At 37.6% G+C, this 18,165-nt stretch overlaps 3 protein-coding genes across 15 annotated transcripts in view; all 3 read left to right on the top strand.

The window, feature by feature from the left end:
• LOC122664809 (putative GEM-like protein 8) overlaps nt 1-8,848 on the top strand; it is a 43,893-nt gene extending 35,045 nt beyond the window's left edge. For 4 of the 5 annotated variants that reach the window (XM_043860799.1, XM_043860800.1, XM_043860805.1 and 1 more), the window contains exon 5: nt 8,531-8,848. The gene's annotated coding sequence lies outside the window, so the exon portion shown is untranslated. Of the gene's footprint in view, nt 1-1,217; nt 1,571-8,530 lie in introns of those variants that run through there. The other variant, XM_043860801.1, reaches the window with a different exon arrangement.
• LOC122664810 (putative GEM-like protein 8) overlaps nt 1-18,165 on the top strand; it is a 58,293-nt gene that overhangs the window by 29,927 nt on the left and 10,201 nt on the right. The gene's annotated exons all lie outside the window — the stretch shown is intronic.
• The window catches only part of LOC122664808 (putative GEM-like protein 8), a 27,724-nt gene continuing 9,559 nt past the window's right edge, over nt 1-18,165 (top strand). Inside the window, exons 1-4 of one of the 9 annotated variants that reach the window (XM_043860796.1) lie at nt 1-261; nt 7,531-7,611; nt 7,786-8,060; nt 8,172-8,345. In XM_043860796.1, coding sequence (XP_043716731.1) covers nt 108-261; nt 7,531-7,611; nt 7,786-8,060; nt 8,172-8,345 — 684 coding nt within the window. In that variant the 5' untranslated portion in view covers nt 1-107. Of the gene's footprint in view, nt 262-406; nt 488-658; nt 934-1,042; nt 1,219-7,087; nt 7,370-7,530; nt 7,612-7,785; nt 8,061-8,171; nt 8,346-14,289; nt 14,599-14,743; nt 14,825-14,937; nt 15,213-15,333; nt 15,509-18,165 lie in introns of those variants that run through there. The other 8 variants (XM_043860797.1, XM_043860795.1, XM_043860794.1 and 5 more) reach the window with 8 other exon arrangements.

The following is an 18,165-nucleotide window of genomic DNA, read 5'->3' on the forward strand; positions in this document are numbered from 1 at the left end:
TCTTCTTCTCTGTCCGAGGAGAACATTTGGGTCTTATAGTCTAAGTCAAGATAGACGAGACTCTTCAAATAGGAAGCTTGACAAGATTGAATCTGTGTTCATCCAATATGAAGAACCAATTTGCAGATCATGTCATTGGAATTCCAGTTAGCTCAGTATCTTATACAGTTGAAAAATCAGCAGAGAAACCTACTATATCAGAAACAGCTAGCCCATATTTTATATCCACTCCTTCAAAGGAGTCTCCCAGATCCAAACAATGTAATTTCTCTCTCTCTCTCTCTCTCTCTCTCTCTCTCTATTATGAACTGAAAATATTCAACAGCTAATTTGCTAAATTGTTAGCTATGACAAAAGAATTTAAATCTTTGAGCTATGCATTAATGATTTAGCTTTGACAATGCAGATAGAGTTGACACACTGATAGATTGGATCAACAAGCTGGGAAAGAAAGCAGATAGTTTCACACATGGAGTTCGTGAGCATGGTAACTATCTTCGTGTTACTGTTGAATTATCCTTTTCTAGTTTTTTTACTAAAATTATATGAACATATTTTCTGAAATTTCAATATTTTTCTTCTGTAAACCAGTATCGCCAATTTTTTGTTAGAATAATGAACAATATTTAATGTTGTTCCAAATTGTTGGATGTTACAGTTAGATTGGGGCCGAAGGTATCTGCAACTGTGAAGGGGAAGTTAAGGTTGGGTGCTAGAATTCTTCAAAAAGGTGGTGTTGAGAAGTTATTCAAGCAGATATTCAGTGTTAGAGAAGGGGAGAAGCTATTGAATGCTTCTCAATGTTATTTGCCAACAACAGCTGGTCCTATTGCAGGGATCCTCTTTATCTCCACTGAAAATGTTGCCTTCTGCAGCGAGAGATCTCTTACATTCACTCTTCCAACACAAGAGTTGATTAGAACACCTTACAAGGTAAATTCAGGACAGAATTTCCACAACTTAAAATTTCTTGAAAATTTCTCTCCCTTTCTTCAGATGGTCCATTAATATTCACTGAACACGTTCTTATTATGTTATACAGGTCATGATTCCATCAATGAAGATAAAGAGAGCCAACCAAAGTGAAAATGTGAACAATCCAAACCAGAAGTACATACAAGCAGTTACTGTGGATAAATTTGAATTCTGGTTTATGGGTTTTCTAAATTATCAGAAAGCTTTCAAGTATATTCAACAGGCCATCTCTCAATCTTAAGGGAGTCAGTTCTCTATCATTATAACAAGAGAAATTGACTTATTCTCCCAGGAATTCAGCCAAGGTTAAAGTATCATGTACATATTTCTCGAATCTCTTTATGGGTGTGGAGAAGTTATCTTAAATGGTCCCCCAAGTGATGGTGATTCTCTGTACAAGTCTGGACTGATCTTTCAGTGCCTCATCACGAAAGTTTCTGTCATGAATTTGATGAGACCTGATACTCAAGTGCCCTGAGTATAAGATTTGAGAGACTAAAGAAAGGAGGAGGATATGATCAGCTCTCTATCTTCAAGAGAAGAAGTTCAAGCAATATAAAGCACACCCATGAAGATAAACTTGTCTGGAACTTATGGTCCAATCTTTAGAGGAGAAGGTCACTAGAAGCTCCTCTCAATGCATGGTGCAATTGCTTACTCTGGCTCTGGGATACCTTGAAAGTTCACTATGAAACTAGTCTCAAGTCCAGAATCCAAACCCACTTCATAGCATCTGTAAGGCATGAAGATGTCAGAGAGTTTTCAATTCCCAACCAGAGAAACATCATGTGGTTCTTATCCAGTGCAAAAGAGAAGGAGATCCAATTACAAATAACGCGTGCATTCTCCACACAAATGATGGTTATTGACTGCAAAGGTAAGAGATCAGCTATGTTTCAATGTAACCCTGCTCAAAGCCTTGATTGAAGAAGCATCAAGAATCCATTTTATTGAAGTTGTCAAATCCCAGTATATATCTACAAAAAAAAAGTCCCTGTATATGGTGCCTGGAACCACCTCTCATTTTTTGCTTCCCTTCTTGTAAATGTTAACTTTACTTATGAATTCATGTATAGGCTTCATGTTTATGTTAATGAAACTTGTGTCTACACAAAGCACAAAAATTCTTAGGATCTTTGGATGTAAGAAAATACCTTTGAGTAAGGTGTGTTCCTTAATCTAGTATATGATTTCGATGATATAGCTCACCGGGAATGTTCTCTGATCTATTAACCAAAGGCAAATTGGGCACAAAATTCATTTTTATTCCGGAAACACCTTTATCAAACCATAGAGTAGAGAGCCCTTTCTAAAAGAAATAGAGACCTAATTTTGTTTCCCTTTTTTCCTTTGAAATCCTCGAAGAGCAACTAATCTATCTTAGAAGAGAAGTAATGATGCACTTTCATGGTAAGTTAGGCTCCTTTTGTTTCAACAGGAAATATTTTATAGAAATTTTGTTTTAAAGGAAAAGAAAACCGTGAAGGAATGAAAATAAATAGAAAAAGGTAAAATTTTTCATGAAAGAACAAGAAAAGTATAGATTAAAGTAGAGGTCATGAGAAGTGTGGTGAATAATCTCACATCAACTAACAGACAATGGATGACTTCGGCCTGATTTGGTATGATTTCTATTTCAGTTTTGGATTGATTTAATGAAATAGTCAACAAATAGATTTTTGGTCAACAAATTGAAATTGTTTTAGTGGTATCTATATGAAATATTTCAAGAATAAACAAATCCATTTGGTTGTTCAATTTCTGAGAATAGATTCTCTATATTTCTTTGGGAAGGGTGGCAGTGGTAGCATGAAAGTGGTGGCTCTGATATCCATCCAATAGCTTAAGCTTTTTAATTTGACACTTTAATATAGTAGCAGAGCCACCATGCCATTATGTTAATGACATTCATATACGGTCACCAAAAAAAATGGGTGGCAAATAAGGGAGTGTCTAGAATAATTCCACATTGACTAATATAACACCTTCAATGACTCCATATACCAGTAGGGCTTCTTCACTTAATAGATTAAGCTTTTGGGTTGGACATTAATTCAACAAAAAGTTTCATATATTCCTTTTTTTTTTTGGGTTGAAATTTCATATATTCATATTATGGTTGGGTAAGACAGACATAGGTGAATTTAAATTACATAGGCAGCTTGAGAGGTCAACTACATGCTCTGTCAAAACCATCACCTTTCCCTCATCCTTTTGGGCTTTCGAAAGAATATCCTTACCGGTTCTCCCATTTTAAGGGAATGACGATGTTGTCGCTATTTTCATCATTACTTCCTCATACCATCTTAGTTGAACTCTTTCCACTATCCATTTCTTCGGCGGAGTTCCCAAAGAGTTTTCTCCATTTTTCAAGATCGATGTGTTGTTCTTATGAACTCATCATCTACCTTTCTTTCACAACCACTGAATTCCTTTGATGTGAGGATTTTCGTCTAAGTTTTGACCGAGTGACCATCAAATTCGCCTATTTTGTGTTGGTGGGTAGCTCGTTCTGCCAATCTTTACTGATTTCCATTCGGGCTGTTTTGCTTGGTTTTTTCTTTTTCGAAATTCTTAGGATTTATTTGCTGAAGAGGGGTTTTTTATTTTCGGATTTTCTTCACGCCTGCACCCCTGAGCAAGGTGTAGGTAGTATTTTTTCTTGCCCATGTCAAAATGTAATCATTCTTTGACTTTCAACGTCTTAAGCATCGCCTCACTCAAAAAGGGGCCATTTTGACACTTGGGAGGGGGGGGGGGGGGATCTTTCGGCGATGATGATCATGGCTCACCTAACTCCTATGGCGATTGTCTGGCAAAAATTACCATTCTACCCATCTCATAATTTGCATACCAAAATTTTCCCAAATAGACCAAAACTCCTAGGATCACCTTATTTAGCCATTCTGAACACGTACATAAAATTTCACTCGAATCTAATGTCATTTATGAAAATGACCGTTTTACTCTTGGTACGTATTATCTCGGTACTCGAACCTTTTCGATTTGAGCCGAAAGTCTTAGGATGGCTTTATTCAACTATTTTGAGCTTAAGCTTAAAATTTCATTCAAATATGATGATGTTGAGTCTCCATCCAATGTGAAATGACATTTTACCCCTGATATAATTTCGTGTCTGAACTTTTCCGATTTAAGCTAAAATTCTTAGGGTGATCTTATTCTGCTATTTTGAGTATATGGATAAAATTACCCAAAAAAAAAAAAAAAGTAAATGCATAAAATTTAGTTCAAATCTATTACCTTTTGGACCTCAATCGGTGTAAAGAATCATTTTGCAAGTCCCACACATTTGTCGGGCCTTTTTGGCCACTTCCCCAACAAAATTCGAAGTTGATCACCGTACGGATGGAAAGCACTCGAAAAGAGATTTGTAGAGATATAAGGTGTATCAAATTTGGCCTTACGGATTGAAAATTAATGCTTTAGTTTAAACCTTTAAAATCAAAAAGAAAAAAAAATAAAAAAGTTGATTGTTTTTAATCCTCTTTTTTTTTTGGTAAACTGTAGATTTATTGAAAGAGAGAACGAGTACAAGCAACGGCTTCAGAGTTACTTAAGTCATAAAGCCAAGGAGTGGATAATGGCCATTCTACCATACTCGGGAATGATAGGACCTTCCGGGCCAAGGTATCTGCCAGATTGTTGATTGACCTTGGAATGAAGGAGAAGGATACATTGGTGAAAAAATCACAAAGATAGTTCGGGGTGGAGATGTCAACACCTGACAGCTTAGACATCCAACGGTCCAAGCTTATTGATTTTTTTTTCCCTTCTCGAGCTTGACACTGTTGGATGTCCGAACTGCCAAGTGTCGACATCTCCACCCGAACTGCCGCACTTCACACTTCACACACACTTTTAGAGAATTGGAGATGATATTTTCTTGTGCAGCCCTGCCCTGCACCAGCCATGCGTGCAGCTACATGGTAAGCTGTGCGCACATGAGGCACGCCCAACCACGCACAAGCGGGCTTGGCCGTGCCCCGTATGGCACCGCCAGCCATGCCCTGTGCACGGACGGCCTGGCCCTGCACCCCCATTGGTGATACATGCTAGCTTACCGCACGTAGGCGGTGTGCCTATCTATCCCTCTCCCCTTACTTATATATACAGGAACCGGTCAGACTAGGTTAGTGCAGGACTCAACCCAAGACCTTAGCCCGTCCCGGTTCAGTCCGATCTCGATTCCGTAAATCTCAACCCTAGCACAGCCAAATCGACAAGCCCTTTTCAATCGGTAAGAAATATTGGAAACCTGTGAATATATAGTCCAATACATGTCTTGGTGTGTGGTTTGTGTGATTACACTTTCATCAAAAAAAAAGAAGTAAATGTCTGGATTAACCCTCTTAACCCTCAGTTGCAATAGCTTGGGTTTTTGCAGAAACTAGTCAAACAAATTTCTTGGTTACCCTTAGAAGCACTAAAAAGAATAACTTGGGATTCTGCAGTTGTGCAACTTGGAGAGATGGGCCTCTCATCCAATCAGGTAAGAAAAGTTTTCTGTTTCCTCGCAAACTTTTGGTTGGATACTTAATAAAAATCAATAACAACTTGAAACTTCCCATAGGTCCATGATCTCTGTAGGAGATAAGAGGAATCTTTGACAAACCAAAGAATTTGCTCAGAAACTAGAGAGAGAGAGAGATGTGTGTTGCCATGTGCTGTCGTGGATTTGATTTGGTATCAAAGTTCCTTGTGGGGGTGGGTTGAGGTATCAACTATGTTGCTTCTGAGACACTTGTGATTAGGATAAGAGATTTCAGGGACCCAATAAAAGCTTCAAAGCCCTACAAAATGGGATATTTGTTCTTTTGCCTGGCCTATAAGAGGTACTAGCTGATGCAGTGATGCCATTTCCCTGCTTGCCAAAGCATAAAATATGGGTTGCTGCCCTATACCTTTCCACATCCATATTATATGAGGTGGACACTATAAAAAAGGAGCTCAAGCATCTTTAGTTGCATGGCTTACTAACCACACTCCCTTCCACCTCAGGATGAGTATCTTTAGTTGCATGGCTTACTAACCACACTCCCTTCCACCTCAGGATGAGTAAAAAAGAAAGCCAAAAGCTCTGCTTTACATATAAGCATACATGTGCATTGTCCTTAATAGAAGGCCTTTTATAATTGCCTTTTCTTTCTAAGCAGGTCTTGACTTCACTGTTTTGTACCTTTACTAGATTTTTTACTGATTGATTAGTGTAATCTGACCATAGTGATGTAATATTTAATGCTAATTTTTGTTAAATCAGTATACTATCTAGTATGATATTTGATCATTTGATTTCGGTTGGTCTGTGTTTTTTATTTTATAAATATTAATTCTAAGGAATACTATCACTAAGCCATGTTGCTAGAACAAATAAAGAAAGCCCATGGTGCATCAGAGAGACAAATAGTATAATATGAAAATGAAAACAATTAAATCTTTATAGTTTCCAAGCTTGTTGGATTGGACGATTACAATCTTTATAGCACAAATAGGGCTTGTCTGCATGGAATGAGGACCATTTTCCTCTGTTTCTATTGATCATATCATATAGTATCGAGATGGACAATGCTGACTCAGTGGCAATCAATCAAGGTGTTCATGTTTCCTGGCCTTTAAAAGTTAGCAATGTTGGAGCAACTGAAAGCTTTAGACCTAATTGCATATGGGATTTGAATATATTGGGACCTCTTCTATGGGTCTTTAATTGTAACTTCTAAGAAACTGGAAAATGGTGGAAAGACATTCTTTCTGTGCCATCAAATATCCTATGATTTGTTCAAATCCAATGACTCAATCCTATGGAGACCAGAGTTTGAACAGTCCTATGTGTATGGTCATACAAAAATTGCAGAATCACCTCCAAAATTCTTGTTAGATTCACACAAGAATTACTTTCCACTATCTACTTCTTTTTTTTAATTGTTTTAAAGGTTTTTTTTTTGGTGTATCTACATTACCTCTTCCTTTTCCTTTCTTTATTCATTTCTCTGTCTTTATTGCTGTTGATGAGCCATGGATGACTTGGCAACATAATATTGTGATTCACCCATCCAATCCTGTTCCTTTAAATATACTACCAAAATGCAAGTTTTGCTCCACCAGTGAAAGCCATTCATCTTCTTCTCTGTTTGAGGAGGACATTTGGGTCTTGTAGTCTAAGACAAGATAGACGAGACTCTTCAATTAGGAAGCTTGAGCAGATTGATTCTGTGTTCATCCAATATGAAGAACCAATTTGCAGATCATGTCATGGGAATTCCAGTTAGCTCAGTATCTTATACAGTTGAAAAATCAGCAGAGAAACCTACTATATCAGAAACAGCTAGCCCATATTTTATATCCACTCCTTCAAAGGAGTCTCCCAGATCAAAACAATGTAATCTTTCTCTCTCTCTCTCTCTCTCTCTCTTTCTCTCCCCTACCCCATCTTTATTATGAACTGCAAATATTCAAAAGTTAATTTTCTAAACTATTAGCTATGACAAAAGAATTTAAATCTTTAAACTATGCATTAATGATTTAGCTTTGACAATGCAGATAGAGTTGACACACTGATAGATTGGATCAACAAGCTGGGAAAAAAAGCTGATAGTTTCACACATGGAGTTCGTGAGCATGGTAACTATCTTCTTGTTAGTGTTGAATTATCTTTTTCTAGTTTTCTTACTAAAAATACGCGAACATATTTTCTGAAATTTCAATCTTTTTCTTCTGTAAACCAGTATTGCCAATTGCCATTGGTTAGAATAATGAACAGTGTTTAATGTTGTTGCAAATTGTTGGATGTTACAGTTAGATTGGGGCCCAAGGTATCTGCAACTGTGAAGGGGAAGTTAAAGTTAGGTGCCAGAATTCTTAAAAAAGGTGGTGTTGAGAAGTTATTCAAGCAGATCTTCAGTGTTAGAGAAGGGGAGAAGCTATTGAATGCTTCCCAATGTTATTTGTCAACAACAGCAGGTCCTATTGCAGGGATCCTCTTTATCTCCACTGAAAATGTTGCCTTCTGCAGCGAGAGATCTGTTACATTCACTCTGCCAACACAAGAGTTGATTAGAACACCTTACAAGGTAAATTCAGGATAGAAATTCCACAACTTAAATTTTCTTGAAAATTTATCTCTCTTTCTTCAGATTGTCCTATTAAATATTCACTGAACACGTTCTTATTATCTTATACAGGTCGTGATTCCATTAATGAAGATAAAGGGAGCAAACCAAAGTGAAAATGTGAAAAATCCAAACCAGAAGTACATACAAGTAGTTACTGTGGATAAATTTGAATTCTGGCTAATGGGTTTTCTAAATTATCAAAAAGCTTTCAAGTATATTCAACAGGCCGTCTCTCAATCTTAAGGGCTTACAGCGCCTCAAGAAAAGATGAAGAAGAAGAGATTTCAATTGAGAATTCATCTGGCTCGATCCAAGTTCATTCAAACTGATCCCATAGAAACTCGGTCTTTTACAGCAAAGCGGCTGAATCTAGGTGCACCTAGGAAGAAGAAAACGCCCTCGTAGAGATGTGCAAGTAAGCTCGCAAGAATCAGTCAGCTCTCTATCTTTATAACAAGAGAAATTGACTTTTCCTCCCAGGAATTCAGCCAAGGTTAAAGTATCATGTACATATTTCTCGAATCTCTTTATGGGTGTGGAGAAGTTATCTTAAAGGGTCGGTCCCCCTGGTGATGGTGATTCTCTGTACAAGTCTGGACTGATCTTTCAGTGCCACATCACGAAGGTTTCTGTCATGAATTTGATGAGACCTGATACTCAAGTGCCCTGAGTATAAGATTTGAGAGACTAAAGAAAGGAGGAGGATTTGATCAGCTCTCCATCTTCAAGAGAAGAAGTTCAAGCAATAGAAGATAAACTTGTCTGAACCTTATGATCCAATCTTTAGAGGAGAAGGTCACTGAAAGCTCCTGTCAATGCATGGTGCAATTGCTTACTCTGGCTCTGGCATATCTTGAAAGGTCACTATGAAACTAGTCTCAGAGTCCAGAATCCAAACTCACTTCATAGCATCTGTAAGGCATGAAGATGTCAGAGTTTTCAATTCCCAACCAGAGAAACATCATGTGGTTCTTATCCAGTGCAAAAGGGAATGGAGATCCAATTACAAATAATGCGAGTATTCTCCATACAAATGATGGTTATTGGCTGCAAAGGTAAGAGATCAGCTATGTTTCAGGGAGACTTGGCCAACACAAAGGCTTGCTGAGATGGAATTGTTATACGAATTTTAAATAGTAAAGAAGGCCAGATTGAGTTTGGCAATTTAACCCTGCTCAAAGCCTTGATTGAAGAAGTATCAAGAATCCATTCAAGTTCCAGTATATTTCTACCCAAAAAACAAAAAAAAAAAGTCCCAGTATATGGTGCCTGGAACCACTTCTCTTTTTTGCTTCTCTTCTTGTAAATGTTCACTTTACTTGTGAATTCATGTATAGGCTTCATGTTTATGTTAGTGAAACTTGTGTCTATACAAAGCACAAAAATCTTTTGGATCTTTGGATGTAAGAAAATACCTTTGAGTAAGGTATGTTCCTTAATCTAGAATCTACTATATGATTTCGATGATATAGCTCACCAGGAATGCGCTCTGATCTATTAACCAAAGGCAAATTGGGCACAAAATTCATTTTTATTCGGGAAACACCTTTGTCAAACCATAGAGTAGAGAGCCCTTTCTAAAAGAAATAGAGACCTAATTTTGTTTCCCTTTTTCTTTTGAAATCCTCGAAGAGCAACTCATCTATCTTGGAAGAGAAGTAATGATGCACTTGGACCTTTATTCGCTGCTGTAACTGGAGTGCTGCTGTGCCCCGCTGTGCACACTTGGACGCTGCTGCGCCGCATGATGCGCACAGCAGCACTCCAATTATAGCAGCAGATAAAAATTCCACTTTCATGGTAATTTAGGCTACTTTTGTATCAACAGGAAATATTTTATAGAAATTTTGTTTTGAAGGAAAAGAAAACCGTATAGGAATGAAAATAAATAGAAAAAGGCAAAATTTTTAATGAAAGAACAAAAAAAGTATAGATTAAGGTAGAGGTCATGAGAAGTGTAGTGAATAATCTCACATCAACTAATAGACCTTGGATGACTTCGGCTTGATTTGGTATGATTTCTATTTCAATTTTGGATTGATTTCATGAAATAGTCAACAAATAGAATTTTGGTCAAACAATTGAAATTGTTTTGGTGGTATCAATATGAAATATTTCAAGAATAAAAAAAATCCAATTGGTTGTTAAATTTCTGAGAATACATTCTCTATATTTCTTTGGGAAGGGTGGAGGTGGTTGTGGCGGTGGCGGGAGGTGGTGGCGGTGGTTGCACGAAAATAGTGGGTCTGATCTCCATCCAATAGCTTAAGCTTTTAATTTGACACTTTAATATAATAGCAGAGCCACCATACCACTATGTTAATGACATTCATGTACTGGTACCCAAAAAAATGGGTGGCAGATAAGGGAGAGTGTCGAGAATAATTCCACATTGACTAATATAACATTTTCAATGACTTCATATACCAGTGGGCTTGTTCACTTAATAGATTAAGCTTTTGGGTTGGACATTAATTCAACAAAAAGTTTCATATATTCATATTATGGTTTGGTAAGACAGACATAAGTGAATTTATATTACATAAGATGAGAGAGAATACATAGTCAGCTTGAGAAGCCACCTTCATGTCCTGTCAAAACCATCACCTTCCCCTCATCCTTTTGGGCTTTCGAAAGAATATCCTTACCGGTTCTTACATTTTAAGGGAATGACGATGTTGTTGCTATTTTCATCATCACTTCCTCATACCATCTTAGTTGAATTCTTTCCTGTGTCCATTTCTTCGGCAGAGTTCCCAAAGAGTTTTCTCCATTTTCAGGATTGACGTGTTGCTCTTGTGAACTCACCATCTACCTTTCTTTCACAACCATTGACTTCCTTTGATTTGAGGATTTTCCTTTGAGTTTTGACTGAGTGACCATCAAATTCGCCTATTTTCTGTTGGTGGGTATCTCGTTCTCCCATCTTTATTGATTTCCTTTTTGGCTGTTTTGCTTGGTTTTTTCTTTTTCAAAATTCTTGGGTTTTGTTTGCTGAAGAGGGGTTTTTTTTTTCTGAATTTTCTTCACGCCTGGACCCTTAAGGTAGGTGTAGGTCCTATTTTTTCTTGCCCATGTCAAAATGTAATCATTCATTGACTTTCAACATCTTAAGCATCGCCTCAATCAAAAAGAGACATTTTGTAGGTATTACATTTTGACACCTGGGGAGGGGGGGGGGGGACCTTTCGGTGATGATGATCATGGCCCACCTAACTCTTGTTGTGGCGATTGTGTGACAAAAATTACCCTTCTACCCATCTCAGAATTTGGATACCAAAGTTTTCCCAAATAGACCAAAACTCCTAGGATAACCTTATTTAGCTGGTCTGAACACGTACATAAAATTTCACCCAAATTTTATGTCATTTATGAAAATGACTGTTTTACTCTTGGTATGTATTATCTCGGTATTCGAACCTTTTTGATTTGAGCCGAAAGTCTTAGGATGGCTTTATTCAACTATTTTGAGCTTACGCTTAAAATTTCATTCAAATATGATGATGTTGAGTCTCCATCCAATGTGAAATGACATTTTACCCCTGACATAATTTCGGTGTCTGAACCGTTCTGATTTAAGCCAAAACTCTTAGGATGATCTTATTCAGCTATTTTGAGCATATGCATAAAATTTAGTTCAAATCTGATACCTTTAGGACTTCAATCGGTGTAAAGAATCATTTTGCAAGTCTCACACATTTGTCGGGCATTTTTGGCCAGTTCCCCAACAAAATTCAAAGTTGATCACCGTACGGATAGAAAGTACTCAAAGAGAGATTTGTAGCGATATAAGGTGTGTCAAATTTGGCCTTACAGATTGAAAATTATTAATGTTTTAATTTAAACCTTTAAAATCAAAAAGGTAAAAAAAAAGTTGATTGTTTTTAATCCTCTCCAATTCTTTGAAGTGTGTAGGTAATTCGGGGTGGAGATGTCAATACTTGGCAGCTTGGACATCCAATGGTCTAAGCTCATTGATTTTTTTTTTGGATGTCCGAATTGCTAGATGTCGACATCTCAACCTCGAATTGCCGCACTGCACACTTTTAGAGAATTGGAGATGATATTTTTCTGTGCAGCCCTACCCTTCGCCAGCCATGCGTGTAGTTGCATGGTAAGCCATGCGTGCATGAGGCACGCATGGCTTATCCTTACAAGATCCTCTCTCTGAGTCTTTGGTTAAAAAAAATAAAAACCCCCTTCTCTCTTTCTTATTCTTGGAGCTTTGCAACTCGCGTTGGGGTCCTCTACTGCCAAGCTGCCCCTATTGCTGTGTGCGCCCCAGACACAACCAGGCAGCAAAAAAAACCGTCCTACCCCTACCCGAGCGAGGGTAAAGCGGTCTTTACGACCTTACTGTGTCTGAAGCGCATGACAGTAGGGGCAGCTTGGAAGTAGAGGATCCGGATCTCTGCAACTCACACCCTCGCGGATCCAGATCCTATCCATCGAAGAGATCACTTAATAAATGCACAATGAAGCATCCAACGGTTGGGCTGACTGGCACACATCCCAGCGCATGCCTAGTCAGCTCGCCTCCAACTCCCTCCGCCTCGCCGCCCCACTGCCCTCCCACCCCCTCATCTTCCTCCCCTTGTCGCTGCTCCTGCGCACACCCCTACCTCCACCCAACACTGTCACAATGTCTCCCTCCCCTGTCGGTATTTATTTCTTCTTCCATTGCACCGGCTATATGCCTCCTCTTACTTTGTGAATGACACACGCCATCATTATCCAAAATCAATTCATAATATTCTTGATAAATGTAAGAGAGAGGAACTGATTGAATTGATGAACCAACAATGGCTAAGAAAGAAAATATGGTAGGGTTTGATGATAGATGTATAGATTCTTTTTTTAAGCCCTGAAATATATAATTCCACATTAGATGAGGAAGTATTTTCCACCGATATGGATTCTCAGTTTCAAATCTCTGTCCAAATACGCAGGAACTCGTAGTGGAAGCACAGATGCTGATCGCTGAAATGCTAACATGTAAGATTCTATTATATAATTATAGTGTATAGAGCCCTTTCTCTTTTATGGAACTCTGAAAAGCACTTTTTGAGACGTTTCACCTGCTTGTTTTTGGCTGAAACTTGGTTAGTTGGACATAAATCCTCCATCACATGAACCCACCTATATATTACCACATGTTAGTTTCCTTTAATAGTACACATGGACTCAGTTTTATGAAGATCTGGATGACTGCATCCATCTTACACCTTGTCATGGGTTTGCCACAGCCCATACCAAATCTGATGTGGTGATGCCTTTTTCCTTGCTTGCCAAAGCATAAAATATGGGTTGCTGCCCTATCCCCTTTCCACTCCCTGACTCCCTTCCACCTCAGGATGAGTAAGGAAAAAAAAAGAAGCCAAAACCCTAGCTTTACAGGTAAGCATACATGTGCTTTGTCTTTAATAATAGAAGCCATATTATAATTGTCTTTTCTTTCTAAGCAGGATAATTTTGACTTCACTGTTTGTACCTCTAAATAGTGTAATCTTCCATAATGATGTAATATTTAATACTTATTTTTGTATTTTTGTCAAATCAGTATAATATCTTGTGTGGTATTTGATCATAAGATTTGGGTTGATCTGTGATTTTTATTTTGTAAATATTACTTCTAAGCAATGCTCTCACCAAGAAATGTCCCTTCCACAAATGACGAAAGCCCAAATATATGGCTTGAGGACCATTTTCCTCTGTTTCTATTGAACTAACTGAAAGCTTCAGACCTAATTGCATATGGGATTTGAATATATTTGGGACCTCTTCTGTGGGTCTTCAATTGTAACTTATACGAAACTAATTACTTTTTGAATAAGAAATAACAAGAATATCAAATGACTAATTATGTCATTCTCCTGGAAACTTAAAAAGTAGTAACAATGCTGGAAAGACAATCTTTCTGTGCCATCAAAGATCCTATGGGTAAATGGTCATATACGAATTGCATAATCACCTCCACCTTTCCTCCCTACTTTTCAACATGGAGAAAATCACATATCAGATTGGACCTTTCCAAGCTCTTTGAAAGGCCATCAGACAAAATTCTATGGGACCTCTTTATTTGTTTTTCTTTATCCTTATCTCTGTCTTTATTGCTGTTGATGAGCCATAGATGACTTGGCAACAGAATCTTGTGATTCACTCACCACCCAACTCTGTTCCTTTAAATATACTACCAAAGTGCAAGTTTTGCTCTACCAGTGAAAGCCATTCATCTTCTTCTCTGGCCTTGGAGAACATTTGGGTCTTGCAGTCTAAGATAAGATAGACGAGGCTCTTCAAATAGGAAGCGTTAGGAGATCGAATCTGTGTTCATCCAATATGAAGAACCAATTTCCAGATCATGTCATAGGAATTCCAGTGAGCTCAGTATCTTATACAGTTGAAAAATCAGCAGAGAAACATACTACTGTATCGGAAACTGCTAGCCCATATTTTATTTCCACCCCTCCAAAGGAGTCTCCCAGATCCAAACAATGTAATCTCTCTCTCTGTGTGTCCATCTATCTATCTATATCATGTATTGTATATATATTCAACAGCTAATTTGTGAGATTATTAGCTATAACAAAAGAATTTAAATCTTTAAGCTATGCATTAATGGTTTAGCTTTGACAATGCAGATAGAGTTAACACACTGATAGAATGGATCAACAAGCTGGGAAAAAAAGCTGACAGTTTCACACATGGAGTTCGTGATCATGGTAACTATCTTTGTGTTAGTATTGAATTATCTATTTCTTCTCTAAATTAGAATTACCATTGGTTAGAATAATGAACAGAATTTAATGTTGTTCCAAATTGTTGGATGTTACAGTTAAATTGGGGCCCAAGGTATCTTCAACTGTGAAGGGGAAGTTGAGGTTGGGTGCCAGGATTCTTAAAGAAGGTGGTGTTGAGAAGTTATTCAAGCAGATCTTCAGTGTTAGAGAAGGAGAGAAGCTATTGAATGCTTCCCAATGTTATTTGTCAACAACAGCTGGTCCTATTGCAGGGCTCCTCTTTATCTCCACTGAAAATGTTGCCTTCTGTAGTGAGAGATCTCTTACATTCACTCTGCCGACACAGGAGTTGATTAGAGCACCTTACAAGGTAATTCAGGATTGAAATTCCACAACTTCAAATTTCTTGAAAATCTCCCTCTCTCTACCTGCTCTTTCTTCAGATGATCGTATTAAATATTCACTCAACACATTCTTATAATCTTATACAGGTCATGATTCCATTAAAGAAGATAAAGGGAGCCAACCAAAGTGAAAACGTGAACAATCCAAACCAGAAGTACATACAAGTAGTTACTGTGGATAAATTTGAGTTCTGGTTTATGGGTTTTCTAAATTATCAGAAAGCCTTCAAGTATATTCAACAGGCCATCTCTCAATCTTAAGATTAATTGACTTTTCCTACAAGGAATTCAGACAAGGTTAAAGTATCATGTACATATTTCTTAAACCTGGTAATGGGTGACAACCTTCATGGGTGTGGAGAATCCCCCAGGCAATGGTGATTCTCTGTACTAGTCTGGACTGATCTTTCAGTGCCACATCATGAAACTCAAGTGCCCTGAGTACTATAAGAACTGAGAGGCTAAAGAAAGGAGGGGGAATTGATCAGCTCTCTATCCTCAAGAGAAGAAGTTCAAGTAATACACAGCACGCCCATGAGAGATTGAAGCACAGAAGATAAACTAATTTTAGCCCTCATGATCCAATCTTTTTGAAGAGAAGGCCATCTGTAAAGCTCCTGTCAATACATGGTGCAATTGCTTCCTCTGGCTCTGGCATATCTTGAAGGTTCACAACGAAGCTAGTCTCAAAGTCCAGAATCCAAACCCACATCATAGCTTCCATAAGGCATGAAGATTTCAGAGAGTTTTCAATTCCCAGCCAGAGAAACATCATCTGGTTCTCAAACAGTGCAAAAGCGAATGGAGGTCTAATTCTGAATAATACGTGCATTCTCAATGCAAATGATGGTATGGTAAGAGATCAGCTATGTTTCAGGGAGATTTGGGCTGACACAGAGGTTAGCTGAGATGGAATTGTCATACAAATTTAGATAGTAAAGAGGCCAAGTTGAGTTCAGCAATCTAGTCCTGATCAAAGCCTTGATTGAAGAAGCATTAAGAATCCATTTTATTGAAGTTGTCATGTCCCTGTAAATGGTGCCTTGGACCACCTCTCATTTTTGCTTATCTTCTTGTAAATGCTAACTTTATTCACATGAATTCATGTATATACTTCATGTTTATGTTAATGAATTTATGTCCAGGCAAAGCCCTAAAGTTTTTTGGATCTTTAGATGTAAGAAAATATATTTGAGTAAAGTGTACCTTAATCTTGTAGTTGATTTCGCTGATACAGCAGACCAGAAATGAACTCTAATCTATTAACCAAAGGCAAATTTGGCAACAAAACTCATTTTTATCTGGAAACACCTTTACCAATCCGTGGAGTAGAGAATTCTTTCTAAAAGAAATAGAGATCTAATTTTTGTTTCTTTTTTTCCTTTGAAATCCTCAAAGAGCAACGAATCTATCTTAGAAAATAAGTAATGATGCACTTTCATGGTGAGATAGGCTCCTTCTGTTTCAACACAAAATATTTTATAGAAATTGTCTTAAAGAAAAGAAAACGGGATAGGAATGAAAATAAATAGAAAAAGGTTAAATTTTTAATGAAAGAACAAAAAAAACATAGAGATTAAAGTAGAAGTCATGAGAAGTGTGGCGAATAATCTCACATGAAATAACAGACCTTTGATGACTTCATATACCAATTGGGTCTCTCCACCTCATAGCTTAAGCTTTCTAGTTGAATACTTCAATATAGTATCAGGGCCATCAGGCCCACTATGTTGATGACATTCATGTACGGTTACCCAAAAAAAGAGGTGGCACACAAGGGAGTGTGTCAAGAATAATTTCATATCGACAAATTTGAGACCTTCAATGACTTCATGAACTAGTTGGGCTTCTTCACTTAATAGATTAAGCTCTTGGGTTGGACATTCAACAAAAAGTTGCATATTTTCATGGTAGCAGAGGTGGTTGTGCTAAATTAAAGTTTGGTAAGGCAGACGACATAAGCGTATTTAAATTAAGATGGGAATATCTCATTTTTTTCAAAATCTATGTCTGTGTTTCCTGTTTTCCATCAATCCCAAAGAAACCTTTTGAATTGGATGTTAATAGGTGAGTATGCCATTTTCTGATTCATATTTTGAAACAATTCAACACTATCTTTCCCTCAACTTTTTATATAAAATTTTCCTTCTTGGGCAGTTGGGGGCTCAACTTTCCTTGAACTTTTGCATATATAGATTTCCATTTAGTAAGTAAACGGACTCCCATGGATCATAGCTTACTGTTGGACTTGGTCCAATCCCTTGTTTTGGCTCATGATCTTGTGTGGAATAAAATTTACCTCTGAGAAAAGATGGATCTGACTCAAGCCACTGATTTTGGCCATTTTTTTTGGCTTAGCTTCATTGAGTTTTGTAACATAGATCTATAGCCCTACATTTTCCAGTCCACCTTCTATCACATACTCCAATACTTGACCTAATAAAGTTTCAAGTCCCTATAGTATGGGATGTTTGTTTGGCCTATGAGAGTTGGGAGCTGATTCAGTTCTGATGTGTTAATACTATTCACTTTTCTCTAAAGCATAAAATAAGAGTTGCTGCCCTATGCCCTTTCCATTTCCATACCACCAAATCCAGATTAGATTCTTTTGTTACTTACATGGTTTTGTGCTGAGATGGTGATCGATTAAACAAAATATCATTATCTTGCTTGGCCTACTGCCCACTCTCTTCCACCTCAGCATGAAGAGAAAAGAATGCAAAAAGGCCTGTATTACAGATAAGCACATGTGGATACTGTCTCTAATGGCTTTAATTGGCTTATTGTTATTCATCGACAGAATTTAACTTCATCTGCTCAACTCTCTAATTGATCTTTAAGGAAAGAAGTGGTTGTTGGGCTTTCTTAAATGGATGCAGTCTACCCTTGATGACATTGTATCTAACCGTCTCTCTGAAA

This window comes from Telopea speciosissima, chromosome 6 (genome assembly GCF_018873765.1).
Source record: "Telopea speciosissima isolate NSW1024214 ecotype Mountain lineage chromosome 6, Tspe_v1, whole genome shotgun sequence".
Classification (NCBI taxonomy): Eukaryota; Viridiplantae; Streptophyta; class Magnoliopsida; order Proteales; family Proteaceae; genus Telopea; species Telopea speciosissima.